General features: G+C 36.8%; 1 protein-coding gene across 1 annotated transcript; it reads left to right on the top strand.

The window, feature by feature from the left end:
- Positions 1 to 5,117: 5,117 nt before the first annotated feature.
- Positions 5,118 to 17,536, top strand: LOC137400707 (toll-like receptor 4). The gene is made up of 5 exons (XM_068087039.1): positions 5,118 to 5,133; positions 5,177 to 5,537; positions 11,550 to 11,695; positions 14,474 to 16,372; positions 17,133 to 17,536. Exons 1-5 carry the CDS (start codon positions 5,118 to 5,120, stop codon positions 17,534 to 17,536), a joined length of 2,826 nt encoding a protein of 941 aa, XP_067943140.1.
- Positions 17,537 to 24,294: the final 6,758 nt, after the last annotated feature.

The following is a 24,294-nucleotide window of genomic DNA, read 5'->3' as shown; positions in this document are numbered from 1 at the left end:
ATGATAGATGACCTTGATGCTCTAAAAAAGAAGTTCCATGAACAGTGTAGCCCAATCACAAACATAATCTTGGAACGCCATAAGTTCAATACACAGTTTCAGTCACCAGGAGAAACCTTCGCACAGTTTTTATGTGAACCTACATAACAAAGTGAGCCAATGTGGCTGTGGTGATCTGACGGATGACTTGTTTGGAAATCCTACCGTAGCTGGCATCAATGACAATACTGTTAAGAAACTGCTTCTCAAGATATCAGGGACCTGACACTATTGCATCTTTTGACACCTTGACATAAATATGCCAGATCAACAAGCAGCTGAGTGATGTTGTCGTATTCCATGATAAAACTTTTGATAACACTTCTATTTATGCAGTGAAACCTTCAGCTAAACTTACTGACAAACAAAATAAGTGACAAACATCGATATGTTGGTTATACCCAGCATAGTGATGCCAGCTGCCCAAAAAAGGGGAAGAAATACTCCAGTTGCAGTGAGATGAACCACTGTTTGCCAGAGTGTGCAGAACTACCCAGAGGTCAGCCATGGTTACCGAAATAGTAGACGACTTCAACGATGACGTGTCAGATGAACTGTTAATCCATCTGATAGACTGTAACAGTGTTTTGTTACCAACTAGTGCAGTAGCGAGCATCAGTATCCTTTCGCAAAACAAATCAATGAAAAAACTGTCTGTGAAATGTGACACAGATGCTAAAGCTAATGTTATGTCTAATACAACTAAATTCTCTTATGTTTATTCTGATGTCAATGATAAAGTTAAAAGCAAACCTCTCATAGGGTTCAACGGTAGTGTAACTAGATCTCTTGGCACAGTAAAACTTACTTGTTGTAAGAGAGATGAGCAGTACATAGCTCAGCTTTATGCGGTACCAGGTTGTGAGACTACTCTTATGTTTGCAAGACTTTGGTGTCAGAATTGAGAATGTGACCCTATCTGCAAACATAGATGAAATGAATGAGATTGAGCAGCGGTCACCCTGATGAGACTCTAGATGAGTACAACATCTAGTCAGGTACAAAATCAGAATGAACAAGAGTGTTGAGCCGGTAGTACGCCCAGTGAGATCAGTAACACACGCATTCAGGAACAAAGCAAAAAAGAGCTTGAGGATATGGCGAATTGTGGCATCATCAAATCTTTGACAGAACCTACAGATTGGGTGTCAAGCATGGTGAACCAACAGAAGAAGGGTACTGACAAAATCAGAGTGTGTCTTAATCCTGGTGATTTAAACAAAGCAATAAAACATCTACATCATCTGATGAGAACCGTTGAACAAATAACTGCTCAAATCCTGTACAGTAAATGTTTTGCGGTGATGGATGCTCAATAGGCTTACTCACATACCACTTGACAAGAAATCTTCTGATCTGAGAAAACATTTATTACCCCAATTTGCAGATCCAGATATCTCAAAATGCCAATGGGGCTGTGTTCATCTGGTGACATCTGTCGGAGAATAATCGAACAGCTTCTAGAAGGTTACCTATGCTATATAGAGGTTGATGACATTCTTGTGACTGGCTCAATTCCTGAAATGATGGACACCAATCATTATTCAGTACTAAAGAGACTCAGGCAAATAAACCAAAAATTGTCAGCACAGAAGTACATTTTCAAAAAAACCAGTGTCTTGTACATCTTCTCATCAAATGGACTAAAGCCTGATCCGGGTAAAGTCAAAGCTACTACCAGGTTTCCCACACCCGCAAAAAGACGAGTTACTACCGTTTTTCGAAATGGTCCAATACCTGGCTAAGTTTATTTCCGAGCTCAATGAAACCTCATCGCCTCTTTACCAGCTGCTGAAGAAGAACGTTGAATGGTACTGGGATGAAATACACTTTAATGCCCTTCAACAGCCCAAAACTAAGATAGCTGATTCCACAGCTTTAGTTTACTTTGACGTGACGAAGCCTACCACACTCACCTGTGATGCCTCTAAAGCTGGTTTTGGAGCTGCATGCTTTTAGAATAACAGACCAATTAGCTATGCTAGCAGAGCTATGACAGCCACTGAACTGACTATTTCCAAATGGAGAAAGAGATCCAAGCAGTAGTCTTTGCATGCCATCGTTTTCGGGATTTCATTATCACCATTCCATGGATCACTGTTGAAACAGACCACCAACCTTTTATATCTATATTGACAAAAACCTTGTCTCGTGCCCCGGCTCGTCTCCAACGAATGATTTCCAAATTAAAGAGTTTCAACTTGCAGCTTGTCTACAAGTAAGGGAAGGAGTTACTTATAGCAGATACACTCAGTCGCGCATATCTAGCAGAAAGTGGTGTTTCCTAGATATAGGCTGATGACTGTGTCGTTGTCTTGGCACTATCAATCACTGAATCAAAACATGCGAAGCTTCAACAAGCGACATCCTCAGATCCAGTAGCATCTATGATAATGAAGTTGTGTAACAATGGCTGCCTAAAGTCAGAATCTTTAATAGATTGCTTAAATTGTATTTTGCTAATCGAGATGAAATAGGATTAGACGCCGCGACGCACAGACGATGCGTTTTACTAAAGAAAATATTTATTATGACCTATATAAAAATTTCGTGCTGATGATTGGCTAAAGTAAAGATGGTATGTTTATTTACAGACTCTTTCATGTACGCTCCCTAGATACGCCATGAATACAGCACCGGCCTGAATTTGAGCGTTTCAAAGAATGATCTCATTCAAACGCTTATATCTCTAGACAGGCTAGTTTACAAAGACAAAAATGACATCAAATTGTAGTCGATGTTTTCAGTTTTATATTGGCCTTAACTTCATTTGAATGACTTCAATGGTGCAATCACATCTTTACTGGTGTATCTGCAAGATCTCTTGTAAAAGTCTCAGATGAAGCTGAGCGAATCAAAATGGAGGTTCCAATTTGTACTATTAGAACCACTCATATTAATGAAGTATTATTAAATTATTTATTCTTTGTCAATGATTAAGGCATATGAATGGAGCAGTAGCTATCATTCAAACCGACCAATAGTAACAAAGAAAAAAGTATTTCAGATAATCCATTCTGTTTTAATTTTACTTATCAACAAGCTGAATGATACCATTGTCCCTTGCATCCACTAGCCTTCATTAGCATTGTTTAGCTGCTTATCTGTGAGAACGGCTCCTTTGATTTAAATCATTGATTGACAAATGGAGGGGCAGCGAAGTGTTAAATTGTGCAGCTTAAGCTTGGCCGCCTCAGTTATTGCAAAGTTCGCTATCATACAGCATGAAGTGTTGATTACATAGATTGACATCATGGCTAAACACTCTTTCGTTCTAGCCATTATCTTCCTCATAACAACTCTCTCCATCAATGTAAGTATTCTCTCCATAATTACCCTCTTCATCAAGGTACAAGTAAGTATTCTCATCATAATTACCCTCTTCATCAAGGTAAGTATTCTCATCATAATGACCCTCTTCGTCAAGGTAAAAGTAAGTATTCTCATCATAATTACCCTCTTCGTCAAGGTACAAGTAAGTATTCTCATCATAATGACCCTCTTCATCAAAGTACAAGTAAGTATTCTCATCATAATGACCCTCTTCATCAAGGTACAAGTAAGTATTCTCATCATAATTACCCTCTTCATCAAGGTACAAGTAAGTATTCTCATCATAATGACCCTCTTCATCAAGGTACAAGTAAGTATTCTCATCATAATGACCCTCTTCATCAAGGTACAAGTAAGTATTCTCATCATAATGACCCTCTTCGTCAAGGTAAAAGTAAGTATTCTCATCATAATTACCCTCTTCGTCAAGGTACAAGTAAGTATTCTCATCATAATGACCCTCTTCATCAAAGTACAAGTAAGTATTCTCATCATAATGACCCTCTTCATCAAGGTACAAGTAAGTATTCTCATCATAATTACCCTCTTCATCAAGGTACAAGTAAGTATTCTCATCATAATGACCCTCTTCATCAAGGTACAAGTAAGTATTCTCATCATAATGACCCTCTTCATCAAGGTACAAGTAAGTATTCTCATCATAATTACCCTCTTCATCAAGGTACCAGTAAGTATTCTCATCATAATTACCCTCTTCATCAAGGTACAAGTAAGTATTCTCATCATAATGACCCTCTTCCTCAAGGTACAAGTAAGTATTCTCATCATAATTACCCTCTTCATCAAGGTAAGTACTCTTGTCATAATGACCCTCTCCATCAAGGTAAGTTCTCTTGTCATAATTACCCTCTTCATCAAGGTACAAGTAAGTATTCTCATCATAATGACCCTCTTCATCAAGGTACAAGTAAGTATTCTCATCATAATGACCCTCTTCATCAAGGTACAAGTAAGTATTCTCATCATAATTACCCTCTTCATCAAGGTACCAGTAAGTATTCTCATCATAATTACCCTCTTCATCAAGGTACAAGTAAGTATTCTCATCATAATGACCCTCTTCCTCAAGGTACAAGTAAGTATTCTCATCATAATTACCCTCTTCATCAAGGTAAGTACTCTTGTCATAATGACCCTCTCCATCAAGGTAAGTACTCTTGTCATAATGACCCTCTTCATCAAGATAAGTACTCTTGTCACAGTGACGCTCTTCATCAAGGTAAGTACTCTTGTCATAATTACCCTCTTCACCAAGGTAAGTACTCTTGTCATAATGACCCTCTTCATCAAGGTACAAGTAAGTATTCTCATCATAATTACCCTCTTCATCAAGGTACAAGTAAGTATTCTCATCATAATTACCCTCTTCATCAAGGTACCAGTAAGTATTCTCATCCAAATTACCCTCTCCATCAGGGTAAGTATTCTCATCATAATTACCCTCTTCATCAAGATAAGTACTCTTGTCACAGTGACGCTCTTCATCAAGGTAAGTACTCTTGTCATAATGACCCTCTTCATCAAGGTAAGCACTCTTGTCACAGTGACGCTCTTCATCAAGGTAAGTACTCTTGTCATAATTACCCTCTTCACCAAGGTAAGTACTCTTGTCATAATTACCTTCTTCATCAAGGTAAGCATACTCATCATAATGACCATTTCCATCAAGGTAAGTTTTCTTGTCATAACAGTCCATCAAGCACAAAGACTATATACAATTTTTAATGTGGAATACAATAAGTTTCTATGCATGCCTAAACATTTTTATAGAAGTTGATAGCAGGAAGGAGTTATCAACCGTGTATGGTAGAGAGCTGCTACTGTACAGTACCAGGTGTATTAGACTGTTCAGGACAAAGACTCACCACTTTTCATCCGTCACAAACTGGCATGAGCAAGCTGAGATTGATTCATGTTCTCAAACTCAACAACAATAATCTACAGCAAATACCTACACTGAACATGTTCACGGAGATTCACACCCTCGACCTCTCAAATAACGAGCTTACAAATATTCCTGCTGGAGTTTTCTCCTCTCTAGGACAGCTCTTACATTTGGACATTTCCTTCAATAACATAACTTTATCGGAAAGAACCATCAGAAGAGAATCATTTCAAGGTTTGACAAATCTTAAAACCTTGAGGTGAGTTATATGACCAGGTTACTATCTAATCTAGTACTAGTTACCTGTATGTTTAACTAGCGTTGATAAGAGTACGGAGGCGACTTGCCGACAGGTAACTAATATTTACAAACTTGTAAACCTACAGCAACATAGCGCTTCTAAAGAAAAATCAAATCCCAATTTACCTATCAAAACAAAAGCATGATAGATAATGCAATTTCAAATTTTCAAATGTAATTTCTTTGTATCTCTAAAATTTAAACACTGACATACTGTTAGCGATTAGCAGCCAGCTTTGCATATCTTCTCTGAATTGGCACATCTTGAAGTATTATTGACGCTAGAGTGCAATCAACTATGCTCTGATGACCTGAATACTTCGTTGTTCTTATCAGAAGCAAATAAGAGAAAAAACAGCACAAGTTTAATTAGTTGTATAGCATTTCACCTTGGAGGAGCATCTACTGTATTTGGTTCATTTTATAGCATTTTAACAATCAAAGTTCATTAATGTCTGACAATACATTTTAAATGGTCTTATTTACTGTGTGTTTGTACTATTACTTTCAATATATTTTTAGGCTGCGCCACATTCCTGTAGTGAACAAACGCAGCCAGAATGGTTATGATTGGTCAGCTTTAAAACCAATGAAAAGAGTCGCTAGGCATCACTAAGCTAATAATAGAAGACATCAATCCAATCATATTATCTTGTCTACTTGCCAAAGCCTTTGCGTACCATATCTATATGTGCTGCCATGACATGTATCCTCGTGGTGCTTGCCACCAGCTGACCTTTTTATTAGCAGTTTTCTTATGATGGCGCCTGTGCTATTTACTTCCCTTGACACCTTTCTGCCATAACTGCCTATATCACTCAGGCTACTTACTGATCATTTGCGCATTGTGTTATGGACTTGTTAAATTATAAAGTCATTATGTAATAGGTTCATTCAGTCATAGAGCTACAAATCATAAAGTCATAGAGCCATCAACTCAGTATCCTTATTTACTTTCTTGTTATTGCATACATGGCTGCATGCCGGTGCGCTGTGGCAGTTTATATTTAAAAAACGTCTTATCTTAAGCATATCATTTTCTACTATGTACTTGAGCGGAGTGGCACTAGCACCGTTTTGGGCTTTTTAAATAAATGAATTGCAGTCATACTTCGACTTGCGAACATTTTTGATCTCGATTCAAGTCGGACTTCAACCAGAAAATTTGAGATTTCTCGCTTCAAACTTTGACTAAAAGGCTTTTGACTAAACCGAAAAATGCCTTATATGTTTTTACATTACAATCGGTAAAAATGAAGGACAAAATGTTTCCGCTGAGTTATTTATATTTCACGCAATCTTTGCTAGGATACATTACCGTACTCTTGTATTAGATTTGTTTTAGATCGTAACCTTAGCATAGGTTGACCTTCACTACTTAAATGTTTCTGTTAGAATTGCTAAAGATAAAACTTACGAAATTCTTGTTTTTTTTCAGGATGTTAGGATATTTTTTATAAAATTAAAACACACGTCTATTTCTGTAATTTTTTATTTATATATTCAGTACACCAAGCACTGAGTACACAAGACTCGGGTATGAGTCGCTACAGATACAGCAGTACAGTAGGCTATGTTCCCCAACCTAGTGTAGTCTATTAGGCTAATAGATTTTTTGTGAGACAACTGCTGTATTTTACACATTACCCGCTCTTCTATTACATGCATGTATCAGTTTCTGGTATGAAGAATAAAAGACAGCTTTGAAAACAGAAAAAATAATTTTAGATTGCAAATCGATCGCTTTTCAACTAACCTTGAAAAATGGATTATGGTCGAAAACTGAGGTTTCACTGTAATGTGTTGAAGCTGTCTTTTGCACATTATCCTCAACTACCTGTTCAGTGCGTATTCAGCATAAACCTTTGAAAATATTTGTCCTTTTCTAGTTTTAAATTAGTTGCCCAACGATACATTGTGATATTATGGGAGGGTTAAATTAACTGCTGCCTCTAACTGAATATTACTTGACCCAGTTGGAACTAATCAATTGCTAATATGAATATTGAGAATTGAATCAAAAAGTCAGACAAGGCAGTTCATCCTCACTCAAGCATACCATGATCTGCCTAAAATAAACCTACTTCCTAGTATAATGCATGTTTACTTGTGTCTACACTCCTGTTTGATAATTATAAGGAACTGTCGCCTGAGGGTATTGATTACACAAGTTCACCAAAGATCAATATATTTTTAAGCTACGTCACACTCCTTCGGTAAACAAACGCAGCCAGGATGGTTGCGATTGGTCAGCTTTAAAACCAATGAGAGGAGTCGCTGGGCATTACTAAGCTATTAATAGAAGACATCAATCTACTCGTATTATCTCATCTGCTCGCTTGTGTACCATATCTATAAGTGCTGCCATGACATGTTTCCTCGTGATGCCTGCCACTAGCTGACTTCTTTATTAGCAGTTTTTCTATGATGACGCCTGTGCTATTTACTTCCTTTGACACTCTTCTACTACTGCCTCTTCTCTAACTGCCTGCTATAGAGTCATGAAGTCCTAAAATGATAGTCATTAAATCGTAGAGTCATTAAGTCATTGAATCATCAAGCTATTAAGTCAAAGAGTCAAATTTAGTTAAAGATCCATTAAGTCATAGAGTCAGTCATCAAGTTATATAAAGACATAGAGCTGAAATCATTAACTCAAAAAGCCATCTAGTCTTCTAGTAATACGTTTCAAGAAACGTAAAGAGGAGTTATACAAGGGTAGAAGAAGACATCATTACCATTTGCACGAAGAAAATCATTTAGAATGCCATCTATGTGTGTATGCCGTATGCATGTATGTGAATGAAATGACGTTATATATTATAACTAGACATTCCCCTGTTATACAGCCTGGGACCAAAGTGGTATTGGAAAAAAAAAGGGTACTGCCGGTTGAGAAATGCAATATTAGCAGTCAAATGGCACTGCAGTGCAATAGGATAGCTGCAATGGTAGCTTCAATGTACTGGGTGTGGGTATTATTATGTACAACAAACAGCAATAATGAAAGGCAAAGATTATATGTTTATATATTTCCCCTGCAATATACGAGAAATGCAATATTAGAAGTAAAATGGCAAGCTGCTGTGTAATATACACAGACTGCATGGGGGGCTGTATATCATTGGTCATAGCAACCAATATCAAGAAGTTGTGATATTTATCTAGATTTCTGTATTTATATCTAAAAAATTATGTTGAATTTAAAAATCTAAACATATTTTAGCTGGTTGTCATAGAAATAGATGTATATCTATAAGAAAATGTAGGCCTATTACTTAATTTTGCAGATATTAAAAATGGCTTGGCAGTACCACGATATTGGGCACAGCCGCAATATCATCAACAAATCTTTAGAAAAATAATAACAGTAACATATTGCACACCATTGGTCACTATATACTTTGATTTTGAAAATTCGAATGATTATTCTTATTACTATATGTTATAATAATCTTATAAAATCGAATAATTATTCTTACAATTAAATATTGTACTAATCTTATAAGAATCGTTAGAAGAATATCATCGTCATTTCCTTTACTTTCACTGCTTTGGATATCAGTTGGAATACCAAAGTACTCATTGTAAGTGTCCGAAATGTCAGAGTCTGGTAGAATCGGCAAAAAAGGAAACGGATTACTTTTCAGTACTTCTACGTTAATTACAGAAACCTTCGGCAATTGGACAGTGCCATAAACTGGTGAAATGTGCACGTTTTTCAGGTGAAATGCGCACAGCTTAATGGTTCTACTCTCTGTCGCACGGCCTTATCGGCGTTTAGTTGGCCGGTCTTAATTTCGATAAAAAACCGCTTGTCAAGTTTTTATTGCGATTTTAGGCCAAATTAATCTGTCTAGTTATGTATAATCCGATCAGATGGGTAAGTTTTAGGAAATTGCGCCAATTTTTTAAAGACTAGGTAACATATTTAAATAGGTTTACATGTGTTTTGTATCATTACTATACTTAAACGACTCTACACAAAAATGGTTAAATTTTTGGATGGGATTTCGGTACAAGGGTTTGGTCACTGCCGTGACGGATAATTTTTCGGGAGTTGCATGCGCATATGAATTTATCATAAAGCTCCCAAACAATCGCTTCGCTCGTGTTTGGTCGTGGGAATATATTTTGGCCAAATCTAAAGTCAGAAAAAGAAACTTTATAGTATAGTTAACCGAATGCCCAATGTTGCACGGGCAATAATAACCTAACGATTAATTATTTAATTAAATCGGCTAACTTACCTGAAAAGCTTTTGGGCCAGTCGTGACGGACAACAGTGCTAATCATTAATCTAAAGCAAGCGCTTTAAGAATGAGTATCTTAAGCAATGTTATGACTATTTGATCAATGAACCCTTTGTGTTCTGTGTAGCTTAATGGTGAAGATCGCTGCTTGTAGACCTGGAAGTCCTGAGATGGCATCCAATGCCAGGCGGAATTTCCATTGCTAAATTTTAATGCTACATTTGGACACAGGGTTTAACATAAAAAACAAAAGACTAAAGGTCCAAACACACTGGGAAATTTTATTGTCTGCGTCATGGGGATTGCGGAGATAGCGCTGGTGTGTCCCTAAACACACTTGAGCGATTCACTAGCAAACGATAACGCGAGTACGCTCACAAACTGCCAATAACATTCCGTATCATTAGTTTCTTCGAAGTTGTTAACAATTTTAAGTCAATGTGGCGCCTTTTAGGCAATGATATAAACGACTTCCGCTTTTGTTATTAGGCCTATCTCTCTTTCATGGATTGTTCTCTACCAGAAGACAAGAAAAAAACGATTCTTGTATTTAAACTGCAAGATTTATATATTATAGCTATATATAAAAATCTATATAGATTTTTACATATAGTTATATATAAAGATCTACATATTTTAAAATAATATACAGATTTTTATATATAGTTTACTTTATAGCAGTTTTTCATTTGTAATATAACAAATATTCACTATTCTCATGATCGTCAGCCTGCGCAACGATTGACTTTCCAATGTTGGTTTTTACTGGGTTTCTTTGTAATTTTTGTGTATTGTGTCGTAGAGGGCTGGGTGTGCTCTTATCTGTGTCGTAGAGGGCTGGGTGTGCTCTTATCTGTGTCGTAGAGGGCTGGGTGTGCTCTTATCTGTGTCGTAGAGGGCTGGGTGTGCTCTTATCTGTGTCGTAGAGGGCTGGGTGTGCTCTTATCTGTGTCGTAGAGGGCTGGGTGTGCTCTTATCTGTGTCGTAGAGGGCTGGGTGTGCTCTTATCTGTGTCGTAGAGGGCTGGGTGTGCTCTTATCTCTGTCGTAGAGGGCTGGGTGTGCTCTTATCTCTGTCGTAGAGGGCTGGGTGTGCTCTTATCAAATCTATGAACACATCAGTGTTAGTTTTGATGATATTTCAATCGTAACAAAATAACAAAATGTTGCTGCTGTTTGTTGGTGAACAACGATAAAAAAATATTCCCTGCCATAGAATTGCATTCTAAGAAAAACCAACCAATCAAAATGCATATCCCTTGCGACGAAGTTGTAATCATAGACTTATTAACTATACTTAGTTTAGTATAGGTAAAAGGTCTATGATTGTAATAGAGAATGTCTAGCGTTATTGCTCTGCATGAGCTTGCTGAGCGAGCTCTAGCGCTGATAGGCACCACGCAGCCCAGTATCGCACTAAATATCGCACTAAATATCGCCTAGTGGGTTTGAGACTTATAAATATAGATAATGGAATTTAGTATTAGCAATTCCAATTAAAAGCTATAATATAGCGAACTTGAATCATTATATTCTATTTTTTCGTGAAAAGCCTTGTTAAGAGCTTTATTAACAGTGGTTTAAATCAGAAATATATTAAGCTCAACATCACTAACAAAGAAATAAACAGCTTTATATTTTTGCGTAACTCCTGTTTGCACCCCAGAAACCATATCTAGGTCTTTGTTACATATCTAAACAGATGCGTATGCTGTTTAGGATGAAACAGAACAGGAGACCTACAGAGTTTGACTACGAAGCTGTTACAGCGCTGAATGAGACGCTAGAGGAACTATATATTACAGGCACACCAACATTCAGCACGCAACTCTCACATCTCTCTCATCTCCACACCCTCAGCCTCGGTAAGCACCTTCTCTTTGGTTGCCTTCACAAACCTTCATCAAGGTAAAGTCTATATATGATTGTAGTGCTATAGAGTAGTCGTAGCTGTACTAGCGACTAGCGATGTGAGTCGGGGTACATATGCCATATCAGCTTTAGACTTTTAACATAATTTGACTATCATGAGGTGCTGCAGTTCACGCATCAGCTCATGAAGAGATGCCTATATTGTGACTATCATGAGGTGCTGCAGTTCACGCATCAGCTCATGAAGAGATGCCTATTTTGTGACTATCATGAGGTGCTGCAGTTCACGCATCAGCTCATGAAGAGATGCCTATATTGTGACTATCATGAGGTGCTGCAGTTCACGCATCAGCTCATGAAGAGATGCCTATATTGTGACTATCATGAGGTGCTGCAGTTCACGCATCAGCTCATGAAGAGATGCCTATATTGTGAATCATGCGAAACTTTCAATGTCAGTAACCTCAGTTAGGAGAATTTGCACTAGTAACCAAAGCATGAAAAATCAGGTCATGGTCAATATGGTTGAGCCAAGTGCAATTGAAGCTGGTGTTTATTGAACAACATATATTTAGCAAATGTAATATGTACTTTACCTCTTCACAAATGGCCATCCAGTTATGATGCTAAAACAACAAATATAATAGTATGACCAAAGTACAGAAAATACTTAGAATTAAAAGGATTTTTTGAGCTCAGGTCTGAAATTTGTAGCTGGTCTTTACTAGCTTTGGTCGTTTCAGGCAAAATATGCTCGCTTCAGAAACTTCTGCTCGAATGCCATGAAACCAACCTTGTAGAGACTGACTACACACTACCGTGAAACCAACCTTGTAGAGACTGACTACACGCTACCATAAAACAAACCTTGTAAAGACTGACATCACGCTACCATGAAGCCAACATTGTAGAGACTGACCACACGCTACCATGAAACCAACATTGTAGAGACTGACCACATGCTACCATGAAACCAACCTTGTATAGAGACTGACCACACACTACCATAAAACCAACATTGTAGAGACTGACCACACACTACCATGAAACCAACCTTGTATAGAGACTGACCACACACTACCATGAAACCAACCTTGTAGAGACTGACTATACACTACCATGAAACCAACATTGTAGAGACTGACCACACGCTACCATGAAACCAACCTTGTAGAGACTGACCACACGCTACGATGAAACCAACCTTGTAGAGACTGACTACACACTACCATGAAACCAACCTTGTAGAGACTGACTACACACTATACTAGTTCATATCAAACTAAGCTGTCCTAGTAAACCTTCAAAAACTTAAATATTTTATCTATATGAATAAAAATACCGTTAGACAAATATTTAAAATAATAAGGAAAATGATGACCTGCTAATCAAATGTTCGAACAGAAAGGGTTTTCAGAATGTTGATTCAAACAAGCGTTCATGTAACATTGACAGAAAGTTTGTTTGTTCTTTTCTAATATACGTCCTTATTAGGGATACTTCCGCACAACCAAATCCACAAACCTCACTCTCTAAGAACAGTAGAAGTGATTGATGAACCTAGATCAGATTAGGAAGAAAGGCAAAACAAATCCTTATTTTCACATTTCAATGATACTAATGGACGATTGTTTGTGATATATTCGTGACCCTCTCACCAAATCGCACTGTAAATTTGCTGACAATATACATTGTCTTTATTGAGCATTTGATGAACAGGTCCAAACTTTCCTAATGCCAAACATGCTCAGATATGCTAATATTCTACAGTGTTGCAGCACTGAGCATCTCCAGAAAACTGGACTTTTCAATAAAAGAAGGATGTGTTCAAATTCAATGTGAAAGATCTCATAGCGTTTAGCACGCTCTTTGCTAATTGAAGCCAGCTCCAAATATACAAATTATTTGGTATTTTGCAAGATGAAAAGAATGCTGTTAATACTGCCATTTAACATCCACTATTAATAACATGACAGACGTGTTGCGTTAGACTTAGATTCTTTGAGCACACACTTGCTATAAGCTGTCAGTAAGGCACCTACTATAAGCTGTCAGTAAGGCACTTACTATAAGCTGTCAGTAAGGCACTTACTATAAGCTGTCAGTAAGGCACCTACTATAAGCTGTTAGTTAGGCATTTACTATAAGCTGTCAATAAGGCACCTACTATAAGCTGTCTGTACTGCACCAGCTATAAACTCAGCAAACAAGTTTACTTTTGCTAGTAAAATACAAGTATCACCCTAATTACTATTTCTAGAGCTTGATTCACACTATAACGCCACATGTCAGCAGTATCCTTGTGGATGACATCCCTAAATTGATGACATCGTCGAGGCAAGGCGTTTACATTGAAAAACATTGCAGACGTCAAACACTGTCGATACCTTGCTGAACATCCACGACAGCTTGTACAGTATACACTACTTTGGCGATAGTGATTGGTTGTCGAGGATAGCTAAATCTATATTTTATTCTATGACAGGTGCTGCCGAACTAGTACTGCATCATTTCCATGTCAGCATTGTACAATGAGAATGCTATGCCGAAAACTATTCGTTGATGCAAACGTAGATGTGGATGGGTTTGTGATAGTGTGAATATTGTTATCACAGACGATCACCAAAGTATTATTGGATTAACACCGATATATGGTGATATACATGTAGCTTGAACCAGCCTTAAGCTCCATAACTAACATATCAATAGACCACAGTTACTGTACTAATGCGGTGCTACCTGTAGACCATCACTTGTTGCTCATGTTGCAGGAGGGTATGAATGCAATGTGCCATCTCTAAAAGCCAATGATCAGCTAACCTTGTCTAAATTACCGTTAAAGCGCTTTTCTGCCAGAAACTGTAAGATCCAAAAGATTGATCGAGCATTTCTGCAGAACTTTTGGACAACTCTAGAAAGATTAGATCTCTCTTGTAATCATTTGACTGGTCATTTAATAGAAATCACACTTGGTGTGGGAAACAAACTAAAAACATTAATCCTAGATAATATTAATCGGGACGGAATTGTGTGTCCGTGGAATGAGACTCTCAACGGGTACGTAGCAAACCTCAATGGAACATCTCTTCAAGCACTTTTTCTTCAAGCCAACCAAGTGAAAGAGGCAACAGGGATAAACCTTAGAGAATTGTTTCCTGAATTGAAATATCTTGACCTTAGCCAGAATGACTTCAGCGGAGTTGCATTTTACATTGCGGAAACTGTGCAAGGTCAACCGGTACCCGAACCAGACCAAACTGTGTTTTACAACACAGACTTGCAGTTACCAGCTCTCAGGTTTATCGGACTTCAAGCTCTGACTACTGCCTTTGACTGCGGAGGATATGACGAAAGGATATTAAATTGTAATGAGGACAGCCCTTTATTCCTGGATGACGACTTCTATTGGGATCATAATCACCAACCAGACATTGTGGATTTCCAACTTTTGTCTGATGCTGTTATCGCTCTTATTTCACAAGACCCACAATGTTTGCTCAATGGGCTATGCTCCAATAATGTTGACCTGATAAGCCAATTAATTGCTAATATACAGGATATGGCTAAGCCTCACACATCTAACAAAGCTATAAATAGTACTATATATTATTTACTTGAAGAATCTCAGCGCTCAAACGAAAATATTGTTACCTACATTCGAAATATCAGGTTCTTTCTTGTCAATCTCACTACCGCTGCCATTGGATACAATAATTTCGTAACGGAGTCCGAACAGGAGATTTCAAGCGATTTATGTTCAAACATTTATTTGTATCCCAACAATGCCGACACGTTGAATTTTTCTTATTCAAATTTTGCTTTTGGCGCATGTAGTCAGGTGGTTGGATTTAAATATCTAACCACCATTTCCTGTATAGAATGTCGTATGCGAGGTTGGAACGTAGATACATTTCAGCATTTACCACTCCAACACCTAGAAATGTCGAGAAATGAACTAGGACAGTTCTTAAGAGAAGATCTCGAAGCGGAGCGGTTAAGAAGCGCCCCTTTATTGAGAAGACTCGATCTTGGAGAGCAACAAGATGGAGGAATCCTGTACTTTAGCAATCGCATGATTCTCGCTAACCACCCTAATCTCACACATCTAGATTTACATGGAAACCACTTGATTGCTTGGAACATTTCTATCAGTGAGAACAAAGAGCTTCTTTTTCTTGACCTCCGTGACAATGAGATATTCTACATCGATGAGGTCTTCCGTAATGAGATCGACGACCAAAATGAAGAGACTAATCTAGAAGTAAAACTTGCTGGTAATGATGTCCGATGTACAGATTTCACTTCGTTACCATATATTCACTGGCTTATCAACTCTTCATCGGTGGTAGATACACAAGATATCGTATGCGCTGAAGTTGAAATGACGATTACGCAATATCTCATGTCCCAACAGAAACCCGCAAAGGATGACATGAAACCTCATGAAAATTTACCTTTGAACGCGGCATTTATAACTGGAATCGCTGTCTTGACGATTCTTGGGTTACTACTGATAGGCTGGTTCTACCGACATACAATCATTTATAAATGGTACCGATGGAGAAGGCCTGCCCACGCGAGTTACCAGACAGGTGATCAAGAGATGGACCAGCTTGTCAACATCAACTCCTACCTTAGCTACTCAGGCAGATACGTAGACGATGTAATTGGTGAGTTAGTTTACCATTTTCCTGTCATACTCAGGGCGGTCCCTTTGTAACTATAGACATCATAATCACACTTTCGCTTGATCTGAGCGTTTTAACCACGATCAAGTTTTCTCAACTTCCGTTTTGAAACATTCCGCCATTTACAGTATATTACCTCAAACATCAAAAACAATTACAAATAACAGGAAAAAGTCGATACTTTCAGATAAAATCTACTAAAATCTTGTGTAAGTTTATCTTTAATGCAAAATCATTTGGTAGGTTTAGTTTATTGTCAGATGATGTGTTCGGAAATCATAGAGTTATTATTAATATTAGGTTTAGTTTATTGTCTGGCGATGTGTTCGGAAATCATAGAGTTATTATTAATATTAGGTTTAGTTTATTGTCTGATGATGTGTTCGAAAATCATAGAGTTATTATTAATATTTGAGTGAGCATCCATAATGAAGCATCAGCTGTGTTTTAGCGCTTATTTTATTATATTGACAACCATTCTAAGTGGCATTCCAAAAGTGACAGTTGGTGGTCCTTGAGGAAGCCACTACAGCCCTTCTATTCAATTGACTTAGCTAATGCCAAAAGTCTGAGTATGTCAGCATGTACATCTGGGTTTCCTGAGTCTGACCTTTTTAAAGGCAGCATTTTTATATTGCAACCTAGCAACAAAAACTGCAAAACCAGTTACCAATTTATGAAAGCAAACAATTTTATTCATGCACCTGCTTTGACAGTTTAAGTTTTGCCTTGTATTTGGCAGCTGTGCAAAAAATACTACAAGAAGATGGAAGTGGTGTGACCGTTATAACCAGAGATCGAGATGCCACTCCGGGGCTGATGACACAAGTCGCCATAGCTAGATTCATCGCGCAGTCGGACAGACCTATCGTGTTTCTCACACCTGATTACCTCAAGGATCCGATCACCAAATTCGAATTTGAACTCCTCAAACAAAAGGGCTTCGGCGAGGTGTCTCTTGTTACTTTTGGCATGGATTCGGTGAAGCAGCTGGAGCATTTACCAGCTCTAATAACCGATATCATTTCAAATGAGAAGCATATCGTGTGGCCGAGGGGAATCTGTGCAGGAAATGTATCGGGTGAACAGGCAGCGGCACAAGCGCTGTTGCAGAAACTAAGAAAGGATTGCGGAAACTGCGCGTGATAACACCGTTGACTCACACTGCTGACTCACACAGCTGACTGTAGCATACTTATCACATCACTCACTGTTCAAATTATGACATGCATATTGTTTTTATTTGAGTTTGTATTTATTTGTTTGTATTGTAGACCAACTTTAACGTCAGGTATTAAAACAAGAATAGCAAGGTTCATGCTGTAGATCTCTCTTCTCGCACTGAGTGTATGGAAGGGCACTCAGGCAGAACACTTGTGTGTCCATGTCATAAGACCCACAAAGCCTTTTTAAAATTTCAACTTAAGAACTAGTGCTTTTATTTTATATTGGCTAAAGGAATACAACAGATATGGTGTATTTTGAGGTATAATTGCCATAGTATAACCATCTCCATGTTAACAGTTTAAGAGATAACTAATTATCCAATATAACATTTTATTGAAGTGAAAGCAGCAGTAATATGCAAACAATTTAGTAAAAATAGTAGTAAATGCTGACAAAACATAATTTACACATATGTATTACAGCATACATATGCATTAGAATATACACATTCATTACAATATACACATGCATTACAATATACGTATGCATTGCAATATACACATGCAGTACACTATACATATGCATCACAGTGTACGTATGCATTGCAGTATACACATGCATTACAGTATACAAATACATTACAATATACATTACAATATAGGCCCTACACATGCACTACAGTATACACATGCACTACAGTATACACATGCATTACAATATAAACATGCATTACAATATACACATGCAATACAGTATACACATGCATTACAATATACAAATGCATTACCTTATACATACGCATTACAATATAAACATACACTACAGTATACACATGGATTGCAACATAACCATGCATTACAGTATGCACAAGTATTACAATATACACATGCATAACAATATACACATGCCATACGGTATACACATACATAACAATATACACATGCATTACGGTAAATACATACATTACAACAGTCTGAACAAAGAAAAAGATTTATAATGCTAAAAGTGGTATTCAACAGATTTGATAGGCTGAACCATAGAGTTATCTTTCCTAGGGAAGATAACTCTATAGGCTGAACTAACCAGTGTTTCATTTTATCAAAAGAGGAAAGGTGGCCTAGTCAGCTGATGAGGTTTATGGTGCATAGGAGCCTCTTGCTTAATATGCTGAAGGGAAAGTTGTATGACCAGCAACCATGTAACTGCAGATTTACATGGTTACATGTAATCATGTAAACAGCAGTTGCATGACCATGGTTGGATATGCCATCTGCTGCGTCCATAAGGTGTTTCCCGAGGCATAGCACATCACTAGATCCTACACTATTGATAACATACACCACATAATGGAGTGGATCTGGCTTTGCATTAATATGAAAGTATTGATCTGCAGCTAGCAGGATCCTGATGACACCGTCTGATAAAGCACCACTTCTCCATTGCTTTGTAGCTCACGTAGAGTATAGCGATGTCGGTGCTAGATACTTGACTCAGTGGTAATCAGTGACTGAAGGCCAATGTCACAGGACAGCACTTTAGTTAGTTTTCGCGCAATGTAGCCAGCTATATAGACTATACTGTTACCCATAACAGAAGTTTCGGCGTCTGAAATCATTGTGGGCTCTACAAACTGATCAACTCCTGGCGTAGCCTGTATCATGAGAATCTCATCTTGAACAGTAACATTACCTGTCTTACCAGCAGTGTTGGGTAATTGGCCAATTTGGCGGACCAATTAAAATACCAAATACTGGAAAATATCATAACCAAATACCAAATAAAATACCAAATACTTGAAAATCTCAGAGCCAAATACCAAATAAAACATCAAATACTCACAATTTTGTAAATCAAATACCAAATCAAATAGTACCACTGGGAAATTTGAGAATCAACTACCAAGTGAAATACCAAATATTGGCAATTGTTCGAACCAAATATCAAATCAAACAGTAATACGTGACAATCCCAAGACAAAATACCAAATACTGGCAATTCTTGAAACCAAATTCCAAATCAAATAGTAATACTTGAAAATCTCAGTACCAAACACCAAATCAAATAGGAATATTGGGAAATTTTATATTAAAATACCAAATAAATTACCAAACACTGCAATTTCTCGACATCAAATATCAAATCAAATAACAGTAGGCTATCGGAAAATTTCAGAACCAAATGATGTAAAATCTTAGAGCCGACTCCAAATTGAATAATGGGAAATGTCAATTCAATATCAACATTATGCTAAATATTAAATACTGGAAAATATCAAGACCAAATCAAATTTATTTGCAGACTGAATTATCAAATTATTTAAAAATAACTGATCACGTTCACATCCAACAACTCTGCTCATATAAAAATGTATACATTATTTATTACGTATTTATGTTACATTCAACTTGAATCAATATAATGTAGAAGAAAATCATTTATGATTGTCAGTAATTTTAAAGGTACTACATTATTCATGGTATGTTCAAATTTAATAAAGATACTATATTGACAGAAAATCGAGACAAATACTGGCTTATTGTGATTGCGAGTTCTAAAGACTGAAATACACTATTATATCAAGGCAATTATATATGCTGATGCAAGTTAGTTAGGGTTAGGACTAATTAGGTTAGGTTACAATGAAAACTGCTGTATACATCATTGAATATTAAATATTGCCAGACTTATGCAAGAACGAGTTTGAGCGGATGTGCAGCTGTGCCTCAAACATATCATCCCCCATATGCATGCGCTCTAGTCTTAGGAAATGTCTGGCCGAACTAAACAGTCTTTCCACAGGGGCTGAGCTAGCGAGGACAACCAAGTAACTTTTGGCGAGTGTAGCTAGATGAGTGTTGGAGCTGGATCACTCCCGGTACTCCATAGGGTCAACAGCTTCACTTTCAGGCGCTGACTCTAGGTATGTTTTGACCATGGTCAGCGCAGGATCTTTTTTAGCCCGGGCTGCTTTACTCCTGCCGAGAAGCATTGTGTAAGTTCCCTCCAATTGTGGTTGCTTGTGTGGAGGGGGATTGTCAGCATCAGCAATATTCATACCAAATAATTAACCAAAATACCAGAAAAAATATTGGCCAATTATAAACCAAATTATGATATCAAATCAAATGCCAGATACTGGACAATCTCAATTATACCGAACATTACCAAACAAATTAGCAAATATTTATAAATTCAGAACCAAATACCAAATAAAATTCTAAATACTGGGCTATCTCAGAACAAAAATATCAAATACTAAAAATTCTCCAAACCAAATGCTAAATCAAATAGTAAATACTAGGAAGTCACAGAACCAAATATCAAATAAGATAGTAATACTGGGAAATCTCAGGACCAAATATCAAATAAAATACCAATTACTAAAAATTCTCGAAACTAAACACCAAATCAAATAGTAATACTGGGAAACTTCAAAATCAAATACAAAATTAAATAACAAATACTGAGAAATTTAAGAACCAAATACCAAATAAAATACAAAATGCTGGAAATTCTCGAAACCAAATACCAAATCAAATAAATATAGTAATTTGAATTTGCAAATAGATCTATTTGAAATAAAATCAATTACCCAACCCTGCTTACCAGCATCTGATTCTGCACCACATTTGCTAATAAGTTTGCGAAAGTTAGCCTTAAACTGAGTAACAGTAGGATTATTATTCCAGCCACCTAAACAAAAGCATAAATTTTAACAATTACATACAATCAACAACAATGAATGTCTTATTCACGTAGAACATAGTACACTTAAGATACAACAATCCACATGTTTTTAAAGTATTTTTCAAAAACATAAAAGTGGAAAATATGAAAATTGAAGAAATTCCAAAATATGGTGAAAATTCAAAACTTTTACAACAAAAAGCTGGGCATTTTTGAGTGTATCTGTATTTATTTTTAAGGCTTCATGTGTCATACCCAAAAGCTGATACTATATTCATATACAACACAAAGGGAATATCTGACGCTCTATTAGGTATCCCTATTTTACTCGTATATCAAGACAGAAAATCACATCTTAGGTTACCATAAGTCGTAAAAAAATATTTCACCTGTTCAATTAATGTTCATGCCGGCGGTAATATATGTTTTTATTAATTATTATTCTATTTTTTTATTTTTCTCGACGAATAATATATATTATTTTGATTGGAAAGCAGCAAACAAATAGGAGCACAAAATATGAACAATGGTTCTGACACTTTTACATCAAATCTGAACTCACCACTTCGTCGCACTGCATTAAAAATAGCTCCAGATGGTCTTGGCTAAGACGTACATGCAGATGTAGTCTTGTACACCAGGGGTTATCAACTTCTCAAGTAATGCAAAAATAGTATCTATACCACTCAGAAAGCCTTTTGTACAGACACTCCTGAAATGAACAGTAACCATATCGTTACACTACATGCTTACAGATTATCAAACAGTTAATAATTTTGTACATCGAATTATTCATTCAATTTTATATTCACCTAGAGCTCATGCCCAGTGGGATACACTCCATAGTTGTCAGAGAAAGTAGATATGATCTCATTTTAGACAGAATTGGTTCAATACAAGCCATACTAGATGTTCTGATTGGTTGCTTATAGTCCTTCCCAAATATGGATCTGCTGCTCAGTATGTCAGTCTGTCAATTTTCTAAAAATAAATAAATAAATTACTAAATAATAATAAATACATTATTATAACAAATCCTAAATTATAATAATAAATAAATTAATAAATTAAATTTTCCAAAAATAGATTAACTGCAATTAAACTTAACATAACAACAGCATAAACTTAGTTCTGCATAGTTTGAAAAAACATAGCAGCTATGCAAAACATTGGTTTTCACTTACCTTTATAAACATAACACGGCATAACAATCAGCAAATCCGGGAACACCAAGTACTTTGAAACTCAACATAGCAGCAGCAACCAAGTTGGAAAGTGTCTGAGTAACGAGGGATACCTGCATAGCGATGATAAAAACAAACACATTCATAAAGATTAAAGTAATAAAGAAATTAAACAATTAAAAGTATAAAATTCTTCAATCTCGAAAATGACCCATTTTCAGTTGGTAATTTTCTGACACTAACATTTTTTAAATGTTAAAAGAATACAAATAGTGTCAAATAATTTTGGGTGTTTGTATTCTCAGATTGTAATTGATCTTGACTTTTTATAAAGTAAATGTATTATATTCTTTCACTTGTTATCAAACTTTTAAAAAAGTAGCAAAAAACTGGGGGTCATTTGCATTTTAAGCAAAAAACTGCACCTTCATCTTATTCTGGTGAAAATTGATGTCTTGTTGTCAGCTTGTTCCCATCTTCTAGCTGCATGAATCCTGTACTTCTTGTATCCCTAAAATGTAGCTCCATTTCACTATGCCATCTGGACTTTTTGATTGATTCATAAGCATGAGATAGGTTCCTCATGAGCTTTACCATATGACAGGGATCCAGAAGTACTTGTACTTGCTGCTGAGTGTCAGGATGCGGTAAGTGCGATCTGAAGGTTTGAAGGTTCCGCATGTAAGCACCAAGTAACCGGTACATTGGAATGTTTGACGCATGCCCATCTAGCATTAAACAGTGCACCACAAACCCTTTCTCACCAAGTTTAGACAACATATGAACTACAAGTTTGCTCTGAGTAGCTGCAGTTAGAATGCGTGTAAAGAAATGGGCTACTGGGGCTTTTCAAGCAGACCTCAGACCTTCAACATAAAATTAGTACAAGTTATTAGTGCAAATGCTGATACCCAGTGTGGTCATACACAATATACATGTAGGTAGTTAATGATCAAGTGTGAAACATTATATAATCATTATCACTTCTGTACTCACAGAATAACCAGCTAAATACATAGCAGAGGGTTTGTCATAATTTGTGTTGCAAGTGGTCTCCCAGGTAACCCATAAAGGATAGATAGATAGATGCTTTGCAAAATGAGCTGTCATGTGCACGATCAGAAATCTATAGCATGCCAAACAGCAGAGCAGAACATCTTAAAGGTTGACTTGCAACAAAATTCACATTACAGTTATTTGGTATCAAAAGATTCACCATGTCTTACTCTGTTGTGTTGTAGGTGCAAAATATGTGGAAATGTGATTACCAGCTCTTAAAAGCTCAAAAACGAAAAGCCGCCGTAGATTGGAATCTGTTTATTTATCTGACGTAGTCATTCCAGTTTGGTTATCGTCTTGTCACGTATGTTCTCATGTGAATTGAAAGGCCAATAAAAAGCTTAATGTAAAACTTATCGTAGCACTAGTTTATGACAAACACTTCGGGTTTTACCGAAGACCCTGTATCAAATATAGATGCTCGCTACTTTACAGTTTTGTTTCGGCAATATTCAATCGTCAAGTCGTAATCTGATCACGTGACCCAATACTTCGCAAATAATTTTTGCAGCACTTTTCGATTATCACAGGTAACCAACAGGCTCGTCATGATTATCAGACAATGATATGTACTCCTTCGAGGTAAGGCTAAAAAGTTTAAGTAGCAATAGTAATAGAACTAGAAGTAGAAGTGACTCACTTGTGAAATGTTATGCCCTTTTCTTTTGAAAGTCCATTCCTGCGGTTTTGGCAGTTGATAGAATAGCGCTGTGCACCTACTGTACATCCTCCTGTCTCTTGCATGAATTATTGGTAGTAGTCTCAGTAGTCTGTCTCTTCAATTTAGCAGTGTATTCGTGATCTTTC

This window comes from Watersipora subatra, chromosome 7 (genome assembly GCF_963576615.1).
Source record: "Watersipora subatra chromosome 7, tzWatSuba1.1, whole genome shotgun sequence".
Lineage (NCBI taxonomy): Eukaryota > Metazoa > Bryozoa > Gymnolaemata > Cheilostomatida > Watersiporidae > Watersipora > Watersipora subatra.
The sequence above is the reverse complement of the archived record's forward strand: the minus strand, read 5'-3'. Positions and strand labels throughout refer to the sequence as shown.

What these genes read in the sequence shown, in the direction of transcription:
- LOC137400707 (XM_068087039.1), top strand. An exon ending in TCTCCACACCCTCAGCCTCG is followed by an intron (nt 11,696 to 14,473) that starts GTAAGCACCTTC and finishes CTCATGTTGCAG; the next exon opens with GAGGGTATGAATGCAATGTG. An exon ending in ATACGTAGACGATGTAATTG is followed by an intron (nt 16,373 to 17,132) that starts GTGAGTTAGTTT and finishes TGTATTTGGCAG; the next exon opens with CTGTGCAAAAAATACTACAA.